The 21,082-nt window shown below is 33.5% G+C and overlaps 1 protein-coding gene and 3 pseudogenes across 1 annotated transcript; 2 read left to right on the top strand and 2 right to left on the bottom strand.

The window, feature by feature from the left end:
• Positions 1 to 1,189: 1,189 nt before the first annotated feature.
• Positions 1,190 to 1,785, top strand: LOC107030971 (annotated as a pseudogene).
• Positions 1,786 to 2,036: 251 nt separating this feature from the next.
• On the bottom strand, positions 2,037 to 6,791 carry LOC107030339 (OBERON-like protein). Its single transcript, XM_015231650.1, has 5 exons — positions 6,398 to 6,791; positions 4,198 to 4,775; positions 4,033 to 4,093; positions 2,219 to 2,316; positions 2,037 to 2,129 (listed from the first exon to the last, which is right to left on the bottom strand). Exons 1-5 carry the CDS (start codon positions 6,789 to 6,791, stop codon positions 2,037 to 2,039), a joined length of 1,224 nt encoding a protein of 407 aa, XP_015087136.1.
• Positions 6,792 to 13,249: 6,458 nt separating this feature from the next.
• On the top strand, positions 13,250 to 13,845 carry LOC107030997 (annotated as a pseudogene).
• Positions 13,846 to 16,208: 2,363 nt separating this feature from the next.
• Positions 16,209 to 20,390, bottom strand: LOC107030338 (annotated as a pseudogene).
• Positions 20,391 to 21,082: the final 692 nt, after the last annotated feature.

The following is a 21,082-nucleotide window of genomic DNA, read 5'->3' as shown; positions in this document are numbered from 1 at the left end:
ATAGCTCTAACTCGAGAAGATTCTTCTGTGGGTGATTTAGGTGGTTAGAAACTCACATAATAGAAACAATGCTCCATACACAATATGGTAAATTCATAAAATTTATGTTAATAGTAATATATACATATTTCTCTCCTTAAATCTAATATTGATCCGTAAGAAGATAGCCCGTATATTTATGACCTTCTTCTTTAGGTAAATAATTATTGTTATCTTTTCACTTTATATTCACCAAAAACTATGTTGGGAACTTGATTACAAGAAACTGTCTTTTACTAGATTAGAAGAACCCTAAATCATAGAGACAAAAAAAGAAATATACAAAAGAATCCAGAAAGTAAGCATGAAGGAATTTTGCAGGTTACTACTATTTAGATTTTACTTCTTGAACAGGCTAAATTGAGATGAATTTGGCCTATTGGAGTATTCACAAAGTTTTGATCTATTTAGATAATAATATAAAAGGAAAAATAAAATAAGAGTATAGTCATAAAAGCATATGCGTAATGAGAGGCAACAAAAATTATAATAACTTCACAAATATATTTTCGTTACAAGATGTACCCATGCTCATATAAAATAAATAGAATTACAAATGAAGCAACAACACTACATCAAAAAATTATAAAAAGATCAGAGATACGAAAAAGTCACCTAACGAACTGATGTGGTGTTAAAAGGAATGACAAAACCAACTATGCACATAAAAAAAAATTAAAAAAAAAATCGTGCTATTCAAACCAAATGAAGGTTTTCGTCAATTTTTTTCCTTCCTTCTAAATTATAATACTAAAAATGCTACATTCTTTGAAAATTGGCAGTATTTGATATGAACTAATATAAATATATTGTTGCAATTTAAATAGGAAATTTCCTCGTTCTCGATTGATTGACTTATTTGCGAAAACAATAAAAGAGCAATCTATTCGTTTTTTATTTAGAAAAAAATCTATAAAGAATCCAAGAAATGTAATGGATTTTTAATTTATGTCAAGTACTTACATCACTCCAATAATTATATGCCCTTTCAAATACTTAGTTATCAAAAAATTTTGGTAATTATTTATTTTTATCCTAAGTTAATATCTAATTAATGATAGATCAGTTCAATTCGAGATAAATACAAGATGCTCTACTAACTAATATTAATTTAGTATATGCGTAATGTGTTTTGCAGGCAAAAAATCTAATGCAATTATCAATCGTTCTTTCAGGGGTTAATAGAATCCCAAATTGCGCTATTCGAATTTTGAACCTTTTCAACATTTGTCTTCTTCATCTTCTTATCGTTTCAATTCAACCCCCAACAATTGGTAGAATTCATTCTAATTTTCAGAACGGCAACAACACATTCATGATTCCGCAATGAAGAAACTCTGGAGACTTCCTCTCATATTTAACTACTTTCTGGAATTGTCGTTCCGTTCTAATGCAGATGTGGCGGTGGAAGAGAAGGAAGGATTCTTCCGTTTCATGGCAAAAATCGAACTAGAAGGAGCTGGGGATGGACAAGTGAGAACACTGCCATTAGAGATTCATCCTGCAGGGTCACGGAAGATTGTTGTGAGAAAGGGAAATGCACATGGTGAGGATAAGCATGAATTGAATGTGGATACATATTGGAGGTATAGATTGACTGCTTCGACTATGCCGGAGCTGGCCGCTGTGGTATTTGTGGATGGAGAGCTGATAGTGATGGTGCCCAAGGATGACCAAGGCCGTGAAGAGTTTGGTAATGGATCTAGAGGTGTTTGGAGAGACGCTGAACTTGTTCTTGTACAATAGTTAACATTTTCACATTTTATGAATCAATTAAACAAACTACTAGTACATCAGAGTATATGCTTTCTCACACAAAAATACTTCAACCATATATACGATTTACCTGAACTTTAGCCACAAAAAACATCAAACATTGTATAAAGTTACACTTTGTCGAGACTAACTTTGAACACCACATGTTCAAAGTTGTTGGAAATAGTGCATATGCAAAACAACAATTCCTTGCCAATTGTAACAAACATATGTATGTTTACTTAAACAACAAGGTATATAGCCAAATAATTAACAAACTTGGGCTCTTTCTGTTTGAGAATATTCTCATAATGCATAAATGTACCAGTAGCAATCTACCAAATCATTTTTATGACAATGGTGTCCGGAATAACTTGCTCTTCTCACTTACTACTTGTTACCTTCAATTAATTAGCATAGTAACTTTGCGATCAATGTTTTCAGGGATATTGAAATCATTCAGTGTCTTTTGCTTCTGACTGAGATTTTGATCTTGCGAGGTACCAGAGTTAGCTGAAAAATCTAGAAATTAACTTCATGAAAACCATTGTCCAAAATTTGAAGGATTAAAAGAATCCTACATGACATTAGAAATAGAGTAGGGTATGAAATGCCACAAGATTCGTTAATAATAGCAAATTGAGTATTAAACCAGACTTCCACAAAATACGAAAGACACAACATATAGACATATTCTATGAATAGAAAATATGATTGCACATCAAGACCAACAAGAAGAATCACAACCACAATTGCGACAATATCTATCTGGATATATCAGACTAACAGATAGGCTCCGATAAATCTGAGTAGTATTGCTAAAGGCAGAGAACAAATAACACGTACTATTAGCTTCATTATCTTATATTTTAATGATGACACTAATCCTAAATGATCTGCGCCAAAAAAAATGAGACATCCAAAATCTGTGAAAAGAAGGCATGAATCAAGGAAGAATGACTTGTCTACGATAGATTTGAACGAAGGGAAAAGAGCACACGCTAACCACAAGAAATAACAGGACAGTCGGACAAATTTGAATATCAGCGAGAAAATCCCTTGGGTTACATTAAGAGCAAAACACTGCAAATCAGAAAAAGAAGATTGCTCAAATTCTCTTCTTCTAAGATAAATCTCAGTGACATTCCAGATCAGATATTAGTTGAACATCAGAGAATTGATATCAATTCCATTCTGTCCAAGCAACGGAAAAGAAGCAGCAAGCAATATAAAAGTAGATCATCATCACAGAAGTATCAAGCATTGGTTACTGTAGTTATTAGTTACACTAACTAATACTGTTTTAGACTCCCCTATTTTTTTGGAATTCAGGTAGTAGGTTAAGTTTAACTGTAGGTTGTTTTTATCTGTAGTATATAAAGTTTGGGTACTGAATGGATAAGATAATCTTTTGACTACTTCGATAGCGCAATTTCCCTTGATCAAAAGCATAGTCACACTTTTATCACTGTATTCAAAATAGTTTACTAGTGAAAAGAAAACTATAAGTGTAGAGGATGTGATTGACAAGTAAATTGGAATTTTTCTGGTCAAGGAGTTCAGAAAAGGCCATCTGTCTAATCATAAACATTCAAGCTCTAAGGAAACCCTTGTAACTCAAGGGGACTGGAATAGACGTGATCCGAACTAGCATAGAATTCTTTGTCCACTATGTCTTTTATCTCTTTATCGTTATACAATATGTTGTTTTATCTAATCGTCTAAACTCTAGGGTAGCCGACTTGAAGAAATCAACAGTCGGCCAATTATAACTTGACTAACATTCGAAAAGAATTATAGGAATGTGGTGAGACAAATCATGGATGTGACATTCAATTCTATGCCTTGCGGGCTAGGCAGAACTCTCTATGCCAAGAGATGTTATTAACGCAATTGACCAAAACACCACCCTACAAGAGATCCATGAGTGATCCATTCCTTTCTCTTTAGGTTGATTACACCAAAGTTCCAAACTCTTTTTAAGTAAGCTATTCATTTCCTCTTTTTTACTTTTTACGAGGCTCTCAAATCTTATTTTCTTGTCATATTGCAGTTTAGTTGCAACAAGTGTTTTTGGCATTTGTGGACAATGGGAAAAACGGAAATAGACATAGATGTATATATTTTTGTCATGAAATAGACAATACTTAAAGTAAGATAACTAAATTTGCACATATTGAAAATATCTTGCTCAAATACATATATACAAACAAGACAATGACAAGACAGAGAAGTTACCAGTGCTATTCACACCACTTTCCTGTTTGAATGCATCTTGAATGTTGACTCCTTTCATAAGCTGAAATGATTATCAAATTGGCCATTCTAGTATCTGTAAACCTCAAAACTGGAAAAAAATAGCATCATAGGAAACAAAGTTCCATTAATCAATTAGCGCTATACCTTTCCATTGATTGATTCAATACGATGCAACAATTCTTTTGCAATACTTTTTTTTGAGCCACGCAAAATACGAATGCCAACATTCAAAATATTCTCGATGTCAGCATAAGAAGCAATGGATGTGCAAATGTTTAAAAGCTTCGAAGCATGTGGAACCAAATCCATCCTTGAATCACAGTATCGACAGAGATACTCTACATCCAAATTGATGCTTCCTCTAACTCTCCCAGCCATGTAAGCTCGTAGAGCACACTCTAGATGGGAAACATGTCCACATATGTGGCCAGAAACTACTGTTGCTTCACAGCGGATGTAACTGTACCCATCATAGTCCAGACTGATAAGCTTGCTGCAAAGTATACAGCAACAGTCTCCGCAAAAACCAGACTCACTGCAACAGAGATCACAGAATCTGGTCTCCGTAAAAGGGTTTTCTGCTGCTAAACTGCTACAGATTCGGTTACCAGCCTTACAAGTAATGGCTTTGAAGGAAGAATCAGACAGTAAAGGCTGCATTTTTGTCCCTGCAGATGTAGTCCTCTCTTTCATATCTGAGTCAAAATCAATATCATGTAAGTCTTCCATCCTCAATAAAGGAAAAAAATTGGGGATTCAAAGAAAAATTTTTATGCGAAGCAGCTTCAACAACTTACAGATATTCAAAAAAAATTATTTTCCCTATCTATATGGTGTAACTTTTCAATTAAGCTCTGTCCCTGACTACGTGCACAGACTGTGTAATCATGGACAAAATTCACTTCAAATATAAAATGACAGAAATTAGTGTGGACTGACTAGATATTTGTAATAAAATCTTGAAGTAAGTAGTGGGTAATAAAGATAGGGAGTTAAAACTCGTTATCCAATTGAAGAATCTCGAAAAGTCCCTTTAAAATAGCCTCTACCAAGCTTCCAAAGTACAAAAATGGAGAAATGAGGATGAATGCCGATTTTTTAAAAAAAATCTATCTAGGTCACTTCTACCCTTTGCGATTGCGACCCCATACCTCTCAATTGCCATGGCTAATGCTGGTCAACTAATTAGTTGACCATGCGATCGTGACAAAAGGCCACACAATCACGATGCTCAAGATGCTATTGCGATTGCAACATCCTCCATGCGATCGTGAAGCACAAGAACACATACCAATGCAACAGCGACCAAGAGCCTCATGATGCAAAGAATACTTAACGTGCATCATATACATCATATCAGCATACACCAAGACTCAACAAAATCACCTAAGAACCCTCATGATTAATTCAAAATTTGCACATAGACAAACTAGATATGCTACCCGACCAAACTTAACGTTCCAGACTAAATGAACGTCGGGACACGTATACGAAGTCTCCTTGACCCGGTATCTATTTAAGTAGCGATAAAATAACTTTTACTCAAAACACTAAATTTCCCCCAGATCGCTAAAAATTAAAACAAGACTTCACGTAGAACTCGAAATTAAATCTAATGGTGCCGTCGAAATACCAATTCGAGCGTTCAAACTCCAAATGTTGACTTAAGTCTACTCTTGGCCTAATTATCCACAACCATTCCAAATAATTTTAGTACAAAAAAAACAATTGTGTTTACACTTCTATATATTTTGGTTCCTATCATACACAATTCGACGACCAAAAATGGATATCTATGACTTCCCTAATAATTTCTAAAGTAAAATGAGCAACCTCAAAGCTTAACAAAATATATATATATACTACCTGTAGGTACAATCATTGGATAATAATCTACATCCATTGTTCTATTTAGTAATTAATGGATATTCAATATACTTCCCAAAGAGTATTACAAATATTAAACACTCTCATTAAATATGAGAACATAACAAAGTTTACTCCTAGCAGCATTATACAAATTTTCACATTTTGTTTGGTAAACTGCAAGAACTTGTAACTAGTATGATAACATTCACGTTTGACAGAAAAGGAAACAAATAAAATTCTACGTAATGATTAGAGATGGAACAAAGTCCATGGTCAAAGATACAAATGTAAAGGCCAAGGGGGATAGAGAGGTGATTTAGAGTCGGTCCTTACACATAACTCGGTAAATATTAAATTTATTTGGAAGTTCAGTATACACAGTGAGCCATGTGGTTATTACTGTTTCTTTTAGTTGAAGCAAACAACTAAATAAATCTCTACATGATATATACCGAAGAGCCTTGTTGAAGCTAACCTTTTGAGCTTGACGACTGCTTTGAAGGAATCATCCAACTGAATGAGGCAAAGAATTGATCGATATCCATACCAGGATACTCAGATTGGAGATATTTTTTAACTGAAGTCTTACTTCGGAAGGCATTTTTCTTTCCATCTTTCGGTGCCTGATAACGCTCCGGAAGATACAAATATCTATCTTTGAAGGTGCCTGAGTTTGTAGCTCTTCTACCTGTCCTCCAACCCCACTTATCACCAACATTTGGCCAATTCATAGGAGCATATGGTAAACCTTCACCATATTCATACTCAGAAACTGGATACAGTTGAAGCCCTGTTTCATTGATTGTAGATGAACTCTCATTATCTACAACAAGTGCAAGACTCTCCCCAACTTCCTCCTTGGCTGACATTTAGCTGGAAATCTCTAACACTGTTGATACTAATGAAAGTCTGAAATGATAGAAAAACAAAAAAGAAACGAAATGTCAAAGTCCAAATCAGAAAGCAAACTGTTTTTGGCTATAAAAACTAAACTTCATATGAAAATAAATGTAAGAATTACAAGTATTGGCAATCTGACCAGCAGAATACCTTGTATAGTGCAGCATTCTTGACATAAACATTTGAATTTATACAACACTTTATCGGTTTTCTCTCATTAATGTTATGTTCTGAATTTACTTTACCCCTAGTTTTAGAAGAAAACAATCAGCTCAACTATATATTTAATTGAACTTATTATTTATAGGAGATAATTCCATTTAGAATAGGCAGTGATAGTTAGCGCTTTTATTTAGTGGCGGAACTAGTTTCTCGCAATGTAGTCAATTGGACCCCTTCACTGCAAAAATATATTGTGCAATTATGGCAGACCCAATCTTCCTAGTTTTGTATAAATTGTTGAATCCCCTTGACATAAGGAAAGATACTAGTGTAGTGGCCAATGGGGTTCAAAATTTGTTTTAGACATTCAAATCTTAGGTTTACATTCTAGTATTTATCTAAAAATTTATTTCTGAATCTCTATAAGCCAATGCTATAAGTGCCTCTACCAACTGCAGATTAACTGTCTACAAATAGCAACCTGCACCTGATACATTTCGGTATGAATGACTCTAATACCATTGATACAATCGAGAAGAACATGAAATTAATATGGAGTTATGAAGACAATAAAAGGCTTCTAACACAAATGAGTATATTTACCTACTTGAAGGGGAAAAACATTATTTTTTAAGAATTGAGGACAAATATATCAATTAACAGAAAGCCCTGATTAAATTTGAGAACATACCTGAGAGATTAGGGGGTTGACAAAACTGGTTCTCTTGCTAATCCTAGACCAACACGACAAACATAAAATTCAAAAGCAAAGGAAAAAGAAAAAATCAAAACCCTAAAACGGCCTTGTGAAATGGGAAGGCTGTAATAAGGTTTTTTTAGTATTCAAAAACTTTTATACTCCCTCCATGTGTGAATTGGTACACACCTGTCACATTCCTTAACGAGAAATAATTAAAAGAGTAATTATATTGTATCATTCTTTGAATATAATTAATTCAATGTTTTCACAAATGTGTTCGGGAAATGAATTGTACTTCCTCTAGTTTATATATTAACTGAATTGTTAGGATATAACTCTCCTCTTAAACAAAAATATTTAAGGACAACATTAAAGACTAATTTTTTAATTAATATTCTTAAATTATTCTCTTAACAGAGGTAAAGTAATTAATAACATCATCAAAAGAAATGATAGATATGGAAACAAAAATCCTACTAACAATTATCTTGACCTTTGAAAATTTCACTTATTTTGAACTATAAAAAAACTTTTGACAATTCACTTAATTTGGACTAGAGAGAATAAATCTTAATAGTTCAATTGGTTGATTACCTGGACCTTTGTTTCATCTTGTTGGTAAATCTATAGCCGATTGACGGTAAAAAAGGACATCTATTTTTAAAAAAATAAAGTAATGGTCAAAGTCACACTGGCATTACCAGTTAATTTTTTTATTTCTACATAAACTATCACCATATATTTATCAAACACACACATCATTTGAATAGTTTATTGTATATAAATAGTATGCACTCTGTATTTTAATTNATATATATATATATTATTACGTAATAATAAAAAGTAATCAAGTCAAAAAATTGTATCATATAAACAATTTTTTAAAAATATATATTCGACACCTCAAAGAAAAATATAGAAGAAGAATGAAAGAAAAAGAGCAACATAAAATTATATGCTACTGCACTTTCCATTTGAATAAACTATACAAAATCCTCTCTTCAAAATAAAAACTATAACCATATAACTTAGGGAAAATGCACAATACCCCCTCAACCTATGCCTGAAATCTCATAGACACACTTATACAATACTAAGTGATATTCAAGAGAGGTGGGGGTGAATTAAAAATTCACTTAGTCAGCTATCAGTAGTCGATAGTTGACTCACCTGCAAGTTAGTAAGATAATAAACAGTAACAGAAAGTTGCAGTAATAGTTGACAGACAAAATTTTAACCTGGTTTGGATCACTAATGTGGTGCCTAGTCCAGTCCCCTTGGGTTTCAAGGGTTTTCCTTAAGAGAGTTGAAGAGATATTCTTTGTTACACCAATGGTGGAACTTTTAATATGTTTGATATGCAAATCAGATTTCTACCTTAACATTGTCTCAACTTGTATACCTGCACTCCGATGTTTTTCTTTTCTCTTTTCTTTCCAATTTTATCACTCAAGTGTTTACAAATTTTTATGAAAGACAAAAGAAAACTGTTTGCTAAGCTCAAGTAAAGTTGTGTACTTCGCACTATACATCTAGGTCGATATAAATAGATGATAACCTCTGCTCTTTGTAAGGAAAAAACCCATGGGATTTTATCTCAATCAAAGATTACTTTAGAGAGTCCTTGATTGAGGCAATTTAGTTTTTCTGTAGTAGATCGCTTCTTCTGCTTTCCTTGTGCTAATTTAATCTTGTCCTTGTGTGATCATCAGATTTCTTATCTTGTAGCTTGATTTATGGCTCTTCGCTTTTCATCGCTTCTTATGCTTTTCTTGTGTTGATTTGATCTTGTCCTTGTGTGATCAGCAGTCTTCTTGTCTTCTTGTGGCTTGAATTGTGGTTCTTCCCATTTCTTGATGAGTTAATTGTGATTGCTGCCAAGAGTGTGAGATTCTTGCTTCTTTCCTCTATGTGCTGATTGACCATATATTCCAATCATATATTTCTTTCCTTCTTTTGTCCCTTAGATTTGAGGCTATCCTTTCCAATGCATCTTTGTATTTTAATGAAATATTTTTTTCCTTCTTGAAGTCGTCTGTGCTGATGACTTCCCTTTTTAGATTTGTGACCTACGAAAATCGAGATACACATTATGAGTCTATTTTCAAAATCAACTAACCATATGGAGTTAACAATCTCCACCTTTTTGATAGTGACAAGTTTGATCACAATTTTAATAGTAATATGGATAGTCAATTATACTTAGAGAGTTAAATTATACTTCCATAAGGTTAGATGTTGTTGATGTATGCAACTCCCCCTGTCTTAGCTCTCCCTATCTAACAGAGAGGGATGTAATTGTTTTCTCCTCCTTTGTCATAATCAAAAAGAATATCTAAACAACAGACAATATTAAAGCATAGACATTAGAAACTAGAGTAGTCTAAGAGTTAAGGAAAACAGTAGTCCAAAAGATAGAGAGGGACAAGCTCTTATTGAGATATAGAGAAAAAGAAAGAGGTGCAACCACAAAAGTTAATGGCCACCCCAAAAGTACTTGAGGGTGTTGATCACATTTTCGTTAAAGGTGTTGTACGAACATTCCACATTTTTGGAGAAACTTGATTAAGAGGTCTGAACTGTGACAACAAGCTCATTGTTGAAGGAGTTGACTCCACTTTTAAGAGAGTCAACTTGCTTAATCAAGCGATTAAATGTTGAGATACCTTCCTGCTTTGTTGGAATTCTGAATTCTGACCCCCAAATTCGCCTAAGGAACAAGTATATTTTATATGTTCCTTTTCAGATTACAACAATTACGTTTTTTTGAAGAAAATAAAATAATAACATAATATTTTATCACGGAAAACCCTAACTCATAAGGATAAAACCACGACCTACACCTCTGTAGGATTTAACTTCACTTTATTAAACTCCAAGTTTCAACACAATATTGCAAACCTATGTAACCTAAGGAATTATAACTCTAATTCCTAGAGGAATTATAAACTCTAATTCCTAGGTAAGAAATTATAAACTCTAATTCCGAGCTATCCAAGACAAAAAAAATCCAGGTTTAAGTCTTCTACCGTTTGTCAAGTTTCTCAAACTTGTTAGACGAATTCTACACACACACTCGGTTTTAATCAAAACTCTTAATTACAATCTTACAACTTTTTCCTCTAAAATTGCAACACTCACGATAAATATCAAAACTCTCTCAAACCTCTTGATCGTGTTTTGATCTTCTCTCTATGTAGGTGCGCAATTTTCTCCAGTGAAACTATCGTTCTATTTATAGATTTGAATATGAATCAAAAACATATTTCAACTAGAAATCCTACTTATGCTCTACTTAATTTTCTCTTGAAACTTAGAAGCTCACGCGTAGGACTCCTACATTGTGCGGAACTCGTCTTGCCGCATCTTCATCTTCTTCTTCAACTTTAACTCTTTCGCATGAAGACTTTGTAGAAGTCAACTAAAATTAGGTAATATAATGGCATAAAACTTTCCTTAATTAAATAAGAAAAACCTTCCACAAAATGTTTCTTTTGTATTGCGACAAATCTTTCCTTAATTAAATAAGAAAACATTATTGATCCCTAATTCCTCTTTCGACTTGGTTGCGAACTCCTTTTTTAAAAGGAAACTTTTTGAACTGGTTGTTTGTCGAAAAAGCAATACTTCCACAGCTTTATATCTTCTAGTATGCGAGGTTGACGTTCTCCTGATCCAAGTCGGATTCGGTCTATAAGGAACACGTCGCACAACCTGTTTCTTTCATCTGTTCCTATATTTGTGAATTATCAAAATCTTTCTCATTCTAACATGCTTTATTCTTGTCGTGGCAACGCACAACTTACCAATATCAGTGCTAGAGTCTTTCTGCAAGCAAAATACCCTCTCCACAGCATCATGAAGGGTTTCTCTTTATTGGCCTATGTGACACTATCTTGTGGGTCCAACGTGTGTTGACTTTTTTTCAAGCTGGTGTCACGTATGCCGTAAATGGGTAGAAAATTATTTATAAAATCAAATCAGGGGGATAATAGGAACACTCCCTCCGTTTAAAAAAGAAAGTCCCTATTTTATTTTTAGTTTGTTTTAAAAAGAATGACCCATTTTGCTTTTTTGGCAACAGTTTAACTTTACCTTTAACTTTCCTCGTGGCATGTTTAATACCACAAGATTAAAGGGCATTTTGGTACATTTGACATAACTTTAATTTAGAACCACAATATTAAAAACTTTTCTTTCTTCTCTTAAACTACGTTTCAAGTCAAACTACTAGATCCTTTTGGAAACGGAGAGAGCACTAATTAATGTGGGATTAATAGTACATAAATAAAAAAGAAAAAATTTATACAGAATAACGATAAAACGAAAAACAAGAGAAGAGATATTAATAACATCAATATATATATATAGCTCTAACTCAAGGAAGATTCTTCTTTGGGTGATTTAGGTGGTTAGAAACTTCATATAATAGAAACAATGCTCCATACACAATATGGTAAAATAATAAAATTTATGTTAATACTAATATATACATATTTCTTTCCTTAAATCTAATATTGATCCGTAAGAAGATAGCCCGTATATTTATGACCTTATTCGTTAGGTAAATAATTATTGTTATCTTTTCACTTTATATTCACCAAAAACTATGTTGGGAACTTGATTACAAGAAACTGTCTTTTACTAGATTAGAAGAACCCTAAATCATAGAGACAAAACAAGAAATATACAAAAGAATCGACAAAGTAAGCACAAAGGAATTTTGCAGGTTACTATTATTTAGATTTTACTTCTTGAACATGCTAAATTGAGATGAATTCGGCCTACTGGAGTATTCACACAGAAAAACATTGAAGTTTTGATCTATTTAGATACCTCATAAAAAAAAGGAAAAATAAAAGAAGAGTATCGTGATAAAAGCATATGCGTAATGAGAGACAAAAATAATAATAACATCACAAATATATTTTCGTTACAAGATATACCCATGCTCATATAAAATAAATAGAATTACAAATGAAGCAACAACACTACATCAAAAAATTATAAAAAGATTAGAGATACAAAAAAGTCACCAAACGAACTGATGTGGTGTCAAAAGGAATGACAAAACCAATTATACACATCAAAAAAAAAATTAAAATCGTGCCATTCCAACCAAATGAAGGTTTTCATCAATTTTTTTTCTTCCTTCTAAAATATAATACTAAAAATGCTACATTCTTTGAAAATTGGCATTATTTGATATGAATTAATACAAATATATTGTTCCAATTTAAATATGAAATTACCTCTTTCTCGATTGATTTGCTTATTTGTGAAAACAATAAAAGCGCAATCTATCCGTTTTTTTTAAGAAAAAAAACTATAAAGAGTCCAAGAAATGTAATGGATTTTTTAATTTACGTCAAGTACTTATATCACTCCAATAATTATATGTCACTTCAAATACTTAGTTATTAAAAAATTTTGGTAATTAATTATTTTTATCCTATGTTAATATCTAATTAATGATAATCAGATCAATTCGAGATAAATGCAAGATGCTCTACTAACTAATATTAATTTAGTATATGCGCAATGTGTTTTGCAGACAAAAAACTAATGCAATTATCAATCATTCTTTCAGGGGTTAATAGAATCCCAAATTGCACTATTAGAATTTTGAACCTTTTCAACATTTGTCTTCTTCATCTTCTTATCGTTTCAATTCAACCCCCAACAATTGGTAGAATTCATTCTAATTTTCAGAACGGCAACAACACATTCATGATTCCGCAATGAAGAAACTCCGGAGACTTCCTCTCATATTTAACTACTTTCTGAAATTGTCTTTACGTCCTAATGCAGATGTGGCGGTAAAAGAGAAGGAAGGATTCTTTCGTTTCATGGCAAAAATCGAACTAGAAGGAGCTGGGGATGGACAAGTGAGAACACTGGCAGTAGAGATTCATCCTGCAGGAGTAAGGAAGATCGTTGTGAGAAAGGGAAATGCAGACGGTGAGGATGAGCATGAATTGAATGTGGATACATATTGGAGGTACAAATTGACTGCTTCGACTATGTCGGAGCTGGCCAGGGTTGTATTTGTTGATGGAGAGCTGATAGTGATGGTGCCCAAGGATGACCAAGGCCGTGGAGAGTTTGATAATGGATCTAGAGGTGTTCGGAGAGACGCTGAACTTGTTCTTGTACAATAGTTAACATTTTCACATTTTATGAATCAATTAAACAAACTACCAGTACATCAGAGTATATGCTTTCTCAAACAAAAATACTTAAATTTCAACCATATATACGATATACCTCAACTTTATCCACATAAAACTTCAAACATTGTATAAAGTTACACTTTGTCGAGACTAACGTTGAACACCACATGTCCAAAGTTGTCTGAAATAGTACATATGCAAAACAACAATTCCTTGCCAATTGTAACATACATATGTATGTTTACTTAAACAACAAGGTATATAGCCAAATAATGAACAAACTTGGGCTCTTTCTGTTTGAGCATATTCTCATAATGTATAAATGTAACACTAGCAATATACCACAATGTTGTCCGGAATAACTTGCTCTTTTCACTTACTACAAGTTACCTTCAATTAATTAGCATAGGGTAACTTTGCGATCAAAGTTTTCAGGGATATTTAAATCATCCAGTGTCTTTTGCTTCTGACTGAGATTTTGATCTTGCAAGGTACTAGAGTTAGCTGAAAAATCAAGAAATTAACTTCATGAAAACCATTGTCCGAAATTTGAAGGATTAAAAGAATCCTACATGACATTAGAAATAGAGTAGGGTATGAACTGCCACAAGATTCGTTAATAATAGCAAATTGAGTACTAAACCAGACTTCCAGAAATACGAAAGACACAACGTATAGACATATTCTATCATTTGAAAATATGATTGCACATCAAGCTCAACAAGAAGAATCACAAGCACAATAGCGACAATATCTATCTGGATATATCAGACTAATAGATAGGCTCCGGTAAATCTGAGTAGTATTGCTAAAGGCAAAGAACAAATAACACGTACTGTTAGCTTCATTAACTTATATTTTAATGATGACACCACTCCTAAATGAAAAGAAGGCATGAATCAAGGAAGAATGACTTGTCTACGATAGATTTGAATGAAGGAAAAAAAGCACACGCTAACCACAAGAAAGAACTGGATAGTCGGACAAATTTGAATATCAGCGAGAAAATCCCTTGGGTTACATTCAGAGCAAAACACTGAAAATCAGAAAAGAAGATTGCACATCTTCTCTTCTTCTCAGATCAATCTCAATTACATCCCAGATCAGAGATTAGTTGAAGATAAGCGAATTGATATCAATTACATTCTTTCCAAGCAACGGTAAAGAAGCAGCAAGCAATACAAAAGAAGATCATCATCACAAATGTATTAAGAATTAGTTACTGTAATTATTAGTTACGGTAACTAATACTGTTTTAAACTCCCCCATTGAATTGGAATTCAGGTAGTAGGTTAAGTTTAGCTGTAGGTTGTTTTTATCTGTAGTATATAAAGTTTGGGTACTGAATGAATAAGATTATCTTTCGACTACTTTTATAGCGCAATTTCCCTTGACCTAAAGCAAAGTCACTTTTTTATCACTGTATTCAAAATAGTTTACTATTGAAAAGAAAATTGTAAGAGTAGAGGATTTGATTGACAAGTAAATTGGAATTTTTCTGGTCAAGGAGTTCAGAACAGGCCATCTGTCTAATCATAAACATTCAAGCCCTAAGGAAACCCTTGTAACTCAAGGGGACTGGATTAGGCGTGATCCGGACTAGCATAGAATTCTTTGTCAACTGTATCTTTTATCTCTTTATCGTTATACAATATGTTGTTTTATCTGATCGTCTAAACTCTAGGGTAGCCGACTTGAAGAAATCAACAGTCGGCCAGTTATAACTTGACTAACATTCGAAATGAATTATACTAATGTTGTAAGACAAATCATGGATGTGACATTCAATTCTATGCCTTACGGGCTAGGCAGAACTCTCTATGCCAGGAGATGTTATTAACGCAATTGACCAAAACACCACCCTACAAGAGATCCATGAGTGATCCATTCCTTTCTCTTAAGGCTGATTACACCAAAGTTCCAAACTCTTTTTAAGTAAGCTATTCATTTCCTCTTTTTTACTTTTTACAAGGCTCTCCAAATTTATTCACGTGTCATATTGCAGTTTAGTTGCAAAAAGTGTTTTTGGCATTTGTGGACAATGGGAAGTACGGAAATAGACATAGATGTATATATTTGTATCATGAAATAGACAATACTTAAAGCGAGATAACCACATTTGCACATACTAAAATATCTTGCTCAAATACATATATACATACAAGACAATGACAAGACAGAGAAGTTACCAATGCTATCCACACAACTTTCCTTTTTGAATGCATCTTGAATGCTGACTCATTTCATAAGCTGATAGGATTATCAAATTGATCATTCTAGTAACCGTAAACCTCAAAACTGAAAAAAAAAGATAGCATCATAGGAAAGAAAGTACCATTAATCAATTAGCGCTATGCCTTTGCATAGATTGATTCAATACGATGCAACAATTCTTTTGCAATACTTTTTTGTGAGCCACGCAAAATACGAATGCCAACATTAAAAATCTTCTCGATGCCAGCATAAGAAGCAATGGATGTGCAAATGTTTAAAAGCTTTGAAGCATGTGGAGCTAAATCCATCCTTGAATCACATTATCGACAGAGATACTCTGCATTCGAATTGATGCTTCCTCCGACTCTCCCATCCATGTTAGCTCGTAGAGCACACTCTAGATGGGAAACATGTCCACATATGTGGCCAGAAATTACTGTTGCTTCACAGCGAATGTAACTGTACCCATCATAGTCCAGACTGATAAGCTTGCTTCAAAGTATACAGCAACAGTCTCCGCAAAAACCAGACTCACTGCAACAAAGATCACAGAATCTGGTCTCCGTAAAAGGGTTTTCCGCTGCTAAACTGCTACAGATTCAGTTACCAGCCTTACAAGTAATGGCTCTGAAGGAAGAATCAGACAGTAAAGGCTGCATTTTTGTCCATGCAGATGTAGTCCTCTCTTTCATATCTGAGTCAAAATCAATATCATGTAAGTCTTCCATCCTCAATAAAGGAAAAAAATTGGGGATTCAAAGAAAATTTTTTATGCCAAGCAGATTCAACAACTTACAGATATGCAAAAAAAATCATTTTCCCTATCTATATGGTGTAATTTTTCAATTAAGCTTCGTCCCTAACTACGTGCACAGACTTTGTAATCGTGGACAAAATTCACTTCAAATATAAAATGATAGAAATCAGTGTGTACTGACTAGATATTTGTAATGAATAGGAAACCAAGCTTAAATCTCCATTTTCCTAAAATTCCGAATTCTTGAGAAAGTTCACAAAGTTTGACTTCAGAATTAGGACTCAAATAGCCTCTACTGATGGGGTGATAAAATATTGATGTAAGTAGTGGGTAATAAAGATGGGGAGTTAAAACTCGTTATCCAATTGAAGAATCTCGAAAAGTCTCTTTAAAATAGCCTCTACCAAGCTTCCAAAGTACAAAAATGGAGAAATGAGGATGAATACCGATTTTTTTAAAAAAAATCTATCTAGGTCACTTTTACCCTTCGCGATTGCGACCCCATACCTCTCAATTGCGATGGATAATGCTGGTCAACTAATTAGTTGACCATGCGATCGCGACAAAAGGCCACACGATCACGATGCTCAAGATGCTATTGCGATTGCAACATCCTCCATGCGATCGTGAAGCACAAGACCAAATACCAATGCAACAGCGACCAAGAGCCTCATGATGCAAAGAATACTCAACGTGCATCATATACAACATATAAGCAAACACCAAGACTCAACAAAATCACCTAATGAACCCTCCTGATTCATTCAAAATTTGCACATAGACAAACTAGATATGCTACCCAACCAAACTTAACGTTCCAGACTCAATGAATATCGGGACACGTATACGAAATCTCCTTGACCCAGTATCTGATTAAGTAGCAATAAAATAACTTCTACTCAAAAACACTAAATTTCCCCCGGAACCTCTGAAAATTGAAACAAGACTGCATGTAGGACTCAAAATTAAATCTAATGGTGTCGTCGAAATTCCAATTCGAGCGTTCAAACTCCAAACGTTGACTTAAGTCTACTCTTGGCCTAATTATACTTAAACTTCAACTTCAAGAGCTCAAATCCACGAAGGGTCTCCATATTTGAAAACAACTAAACCTCTAGACCAAATTCTGCATTCCAGAGCTGATGGGACAGACTAAAGTTCCTTCCGTTACTCATAGCTCTGATTGTTGCCAAAACCTACTTTTAACAACTTGAGGTCTCCAAAACTCTAAAACTTCCAAAAGTCTGAACTTCCCAATCTGATTTTAAAACCAACATCATAAACTGAAAACCATGACTTGGGACAACTATCGAGAGGGGCAAAATGATAAATTTTCCAGAAGTTTTTTTAAAAATAGCCTTCAGGGTCGTCATTACAAGAGGTTGTGATGGTTCAGACACGTACAAGGAAGATGCACAAATGAGTTACTGCATAATTGTGAGAGGTTGGCTATGAATGGTTTCAAGAGAGGCAGTGTAGGCCAAAGAAACATTAGGGAGATAAGATTAGGCATGATATATCACAACTTAATTTTACCAAGGACACAACCTTAGATAGGGATTATGGAGGTCGCAAATTAGGGTAGAAGGTAAGTTAGATAGTTAAGTGTTTCTTCACTTATTTCGTATAGTTAAGGGATTATGATGGTCGCAAGTTAGGGTCGTAGTATTATCCTTATAGTTTCTTCTCTTTGAGTTTGGTAACTTTTTTTTCGAATTGGTAACAATGTATACTTCAACATTAAGGATACGTTGTTACCTTTAGAAAATCGCAAAAGAACAAAAAGTGTAGTACTTACAAGAATCCTAAGAACTATAAAGTCGATATGAATCCTCTAATCCTATGTCTTTATACCCAAAATATAGATGTTAATTATGTCTTGAATTTTTCCCTTGTTTATTTTAGGAAACTATAATTCCTATTGGTTTAGAAGACCTTTTGTCCTAATAAATTTGGAAAACGAAAAATATTACTTTTATAGGATTAGAAAATAGGTTGGACGTTTACTTGGGATCTATATATTGGGGAGATAGATATGGATCCTATAACATGGTATATGATACGCAATGTAGGCTAAGAGACTCTTAAGTATTGTAAGCTTCATCTTTTCTTTCACAGTAGAAAACTCTCTCTGTAGGCCTAACTGAACTTCATTAAACTTGTGAATGCAGTTGGATATATATTAAAAATTCCTACTATTTAACTCCTTCAACCTTTGAGTTTGGTTATTATTCATTTCTTTTTGTAGTTCAATTATTGTTTTACCTTGTTTTTTTACTTTTGTTCAGGTTGATTTGTAAGATTGTCTATACTATCTTGCTATAAGTTTTTCATTATGTTATTTCTTTCTCTATACTACTTATGACTGTTTTTTATCTTGAGCTGAGGGTCTATCATAAATAGTCTCTCTACCTAGATAGTAATAGGGTCAACGTACACTTTATCCTCTTCAAATCTCAATTTGTTGGATTACATTGGCTATTTTTTTGTTGTGGATAATTAAACATTATAAAACAAGTCACTAATATTTAATTATCCACAACCATTCCAAATAATTTCAGTACGAACAACACAATTGTGTGTACACAATTTGACGACCATAAATGGATATCAATGACTTCCCTATAATTTCTAAAGTAAAATGAGCAACCTCAAAGCTTAACAAAATAAATATATATATATATATACTACCTGTAGGTAGAGTCATTGGATAATGATCTACATCCATTGTTATTTTTAGTAATTAATGGATATTCAATATACTTCTCAAAGAGTATTAGAGATATTAAATACTCTCATTAAATATGAGAACATAACAAAGTTTACTCCTAGCAGCATTATACAAATTTTCACATTTTGTTTGGTAAACTGCCAGTACTTGTAACTAGTATGATAACATTCACGTTTGACAGAAAAGGAAACAAATAAAATACTACGTAAATACTAGAGATGGAACAAAGTCCATGGTCAAAGATACAAATGTAAAGGCCAAGGGGGAGAGAGAGGTGATTTAGAATCGGTCCTTAGACATAACTCGGTAAATATTAAATTTATTTGGAAGTTTAGTATACACAGTGAGCGATGTGGTTATTACTATTTCTTTTAGTTGATGCAAACAACTAAATAAATCTCTACATGATATATACCGAAGAGCCTTGTTGAAGCAAACCTTTTGAGCTTGACGACTGCTTTGAAGGAATCATCCAACTGAATGAGGAAAAGAATTGATCGATATCCATACCAGGATACTTAGGTTGGAGATATTTTTTAACTGAAGTCTTACTCCGGAAGGCATTTTTCTTTCCATCTTTCGGTGCCTGAAAATGCTCCGGAAGATACAAATATCTATCTTTGAAGGTGCCTAAGTTTGTAGCTCTTCTACCTGTCCTCCAACCCCACTTATCACCAACATTTGGCCAACCCATAGGAGAATATGGTAAACCTTCACCATATTCATACTCGGAAACTGGACACAGTTGAAGCCTGTTTAATTGATTGTAGATGAACTCTCATTATCTACAACAAGTGCAAGACTCTCCCCAACCTCCTCCTTGGCTGATATTTAGCTGAAAATCTCTAACTCTGTTGATACCAATGAAAGTCTGAAATCATAAAACAAAAAAGAAAATAAATGTCAAAGTTCAGATCAGAAAGCAAATTGTTTTTGGCTATAAAAACTGTACTTCATATGAAAATAAATGTAGGAACTACAAGTATTGGAAACCTGACCAGCAATATGCTTGTATAGTTCAACATTCTTGACATAAACATTTGAATTTATAAAACACTTTATCGGTTTCCTCTCATTAATGTTATGTTTTGAATTTACTTTACCCCTAGTTTTAGAAGAAACAGTCAGCTCAACTATATTTTTAATTAAACTTACTATTTATAGGAGACAATTCAATTTAGAATGGAAGTAATAGTAAGCGCTTTTATTTAGTGGCGGAACTAGTTTCTCGCAATGTAGTCAATTGGGACCCCTTCACTGAAAAAATATGTCGTGCATTTATGGCAGACATAATCTTCCTAGTTATGTGTAAATTGTTGAATCCCATTGACATAAGGGAAGATACTAGTGTATATGCCAATGGGGTTCAAAATTTGTTTTAGAGATTCAAATCTTTGGTGTACATTGTAGTATTTATCTCAAAATTTATTTCCGAATCTCTATAAGCCAATTCTATAAGTGCATCTACCAACTGCAGATTAATTGTTTACAAATAGCAACCTGCACTAGATACATTTCAGTAA

The sequence above is a fragment of the Solanum pennellii genome, chromosome 9 (genome assembly GCF_001406875.1).
Source record: "Solanum pennellii chromosome 9, SPENNV200".
In the NCBI taxonomy this organism is placed as follows: Eukaryota; Viridiplantae; Streptophyta; class Magnoliopsida; order Solanales; family Solanaceae; genus Solanum; species Solanum pennellii.
The sequence above is the reverse complement of the archived record's forward strand: the minus strand, read 5'-3'. Positions and strand labels throughout refer to the sequence as shown.

What these genes read in the sequence shown, in the direction of transcription:
- LOC107030339 (XM_015231650.1), bottom strand. Translation starts at nt 6,791, where the DNA reads ATGTCAGCCAAGGAGGAAGTTGGGGAGAGTCTTGCACTTGTTGTAGAT. An exon ending in GCAGTCGTCAAGCTCAAAAG is followed by an intron (nt 4,776 to 6,397) that starts GTTAGCTTCAAC and finishes TGAGGATGGAAG; the next exon opens with ACTTACATGATATTGATTTT. An exon ending in AAGTGGTGTGAATAGCACTG is followed by an intron (nt 2,317 to 4,032) that starts GTAACTTCTCTG and finishes GTTAATTTCTAG; the next exon opens with ATTTTTCAGCTAACTCTGGT.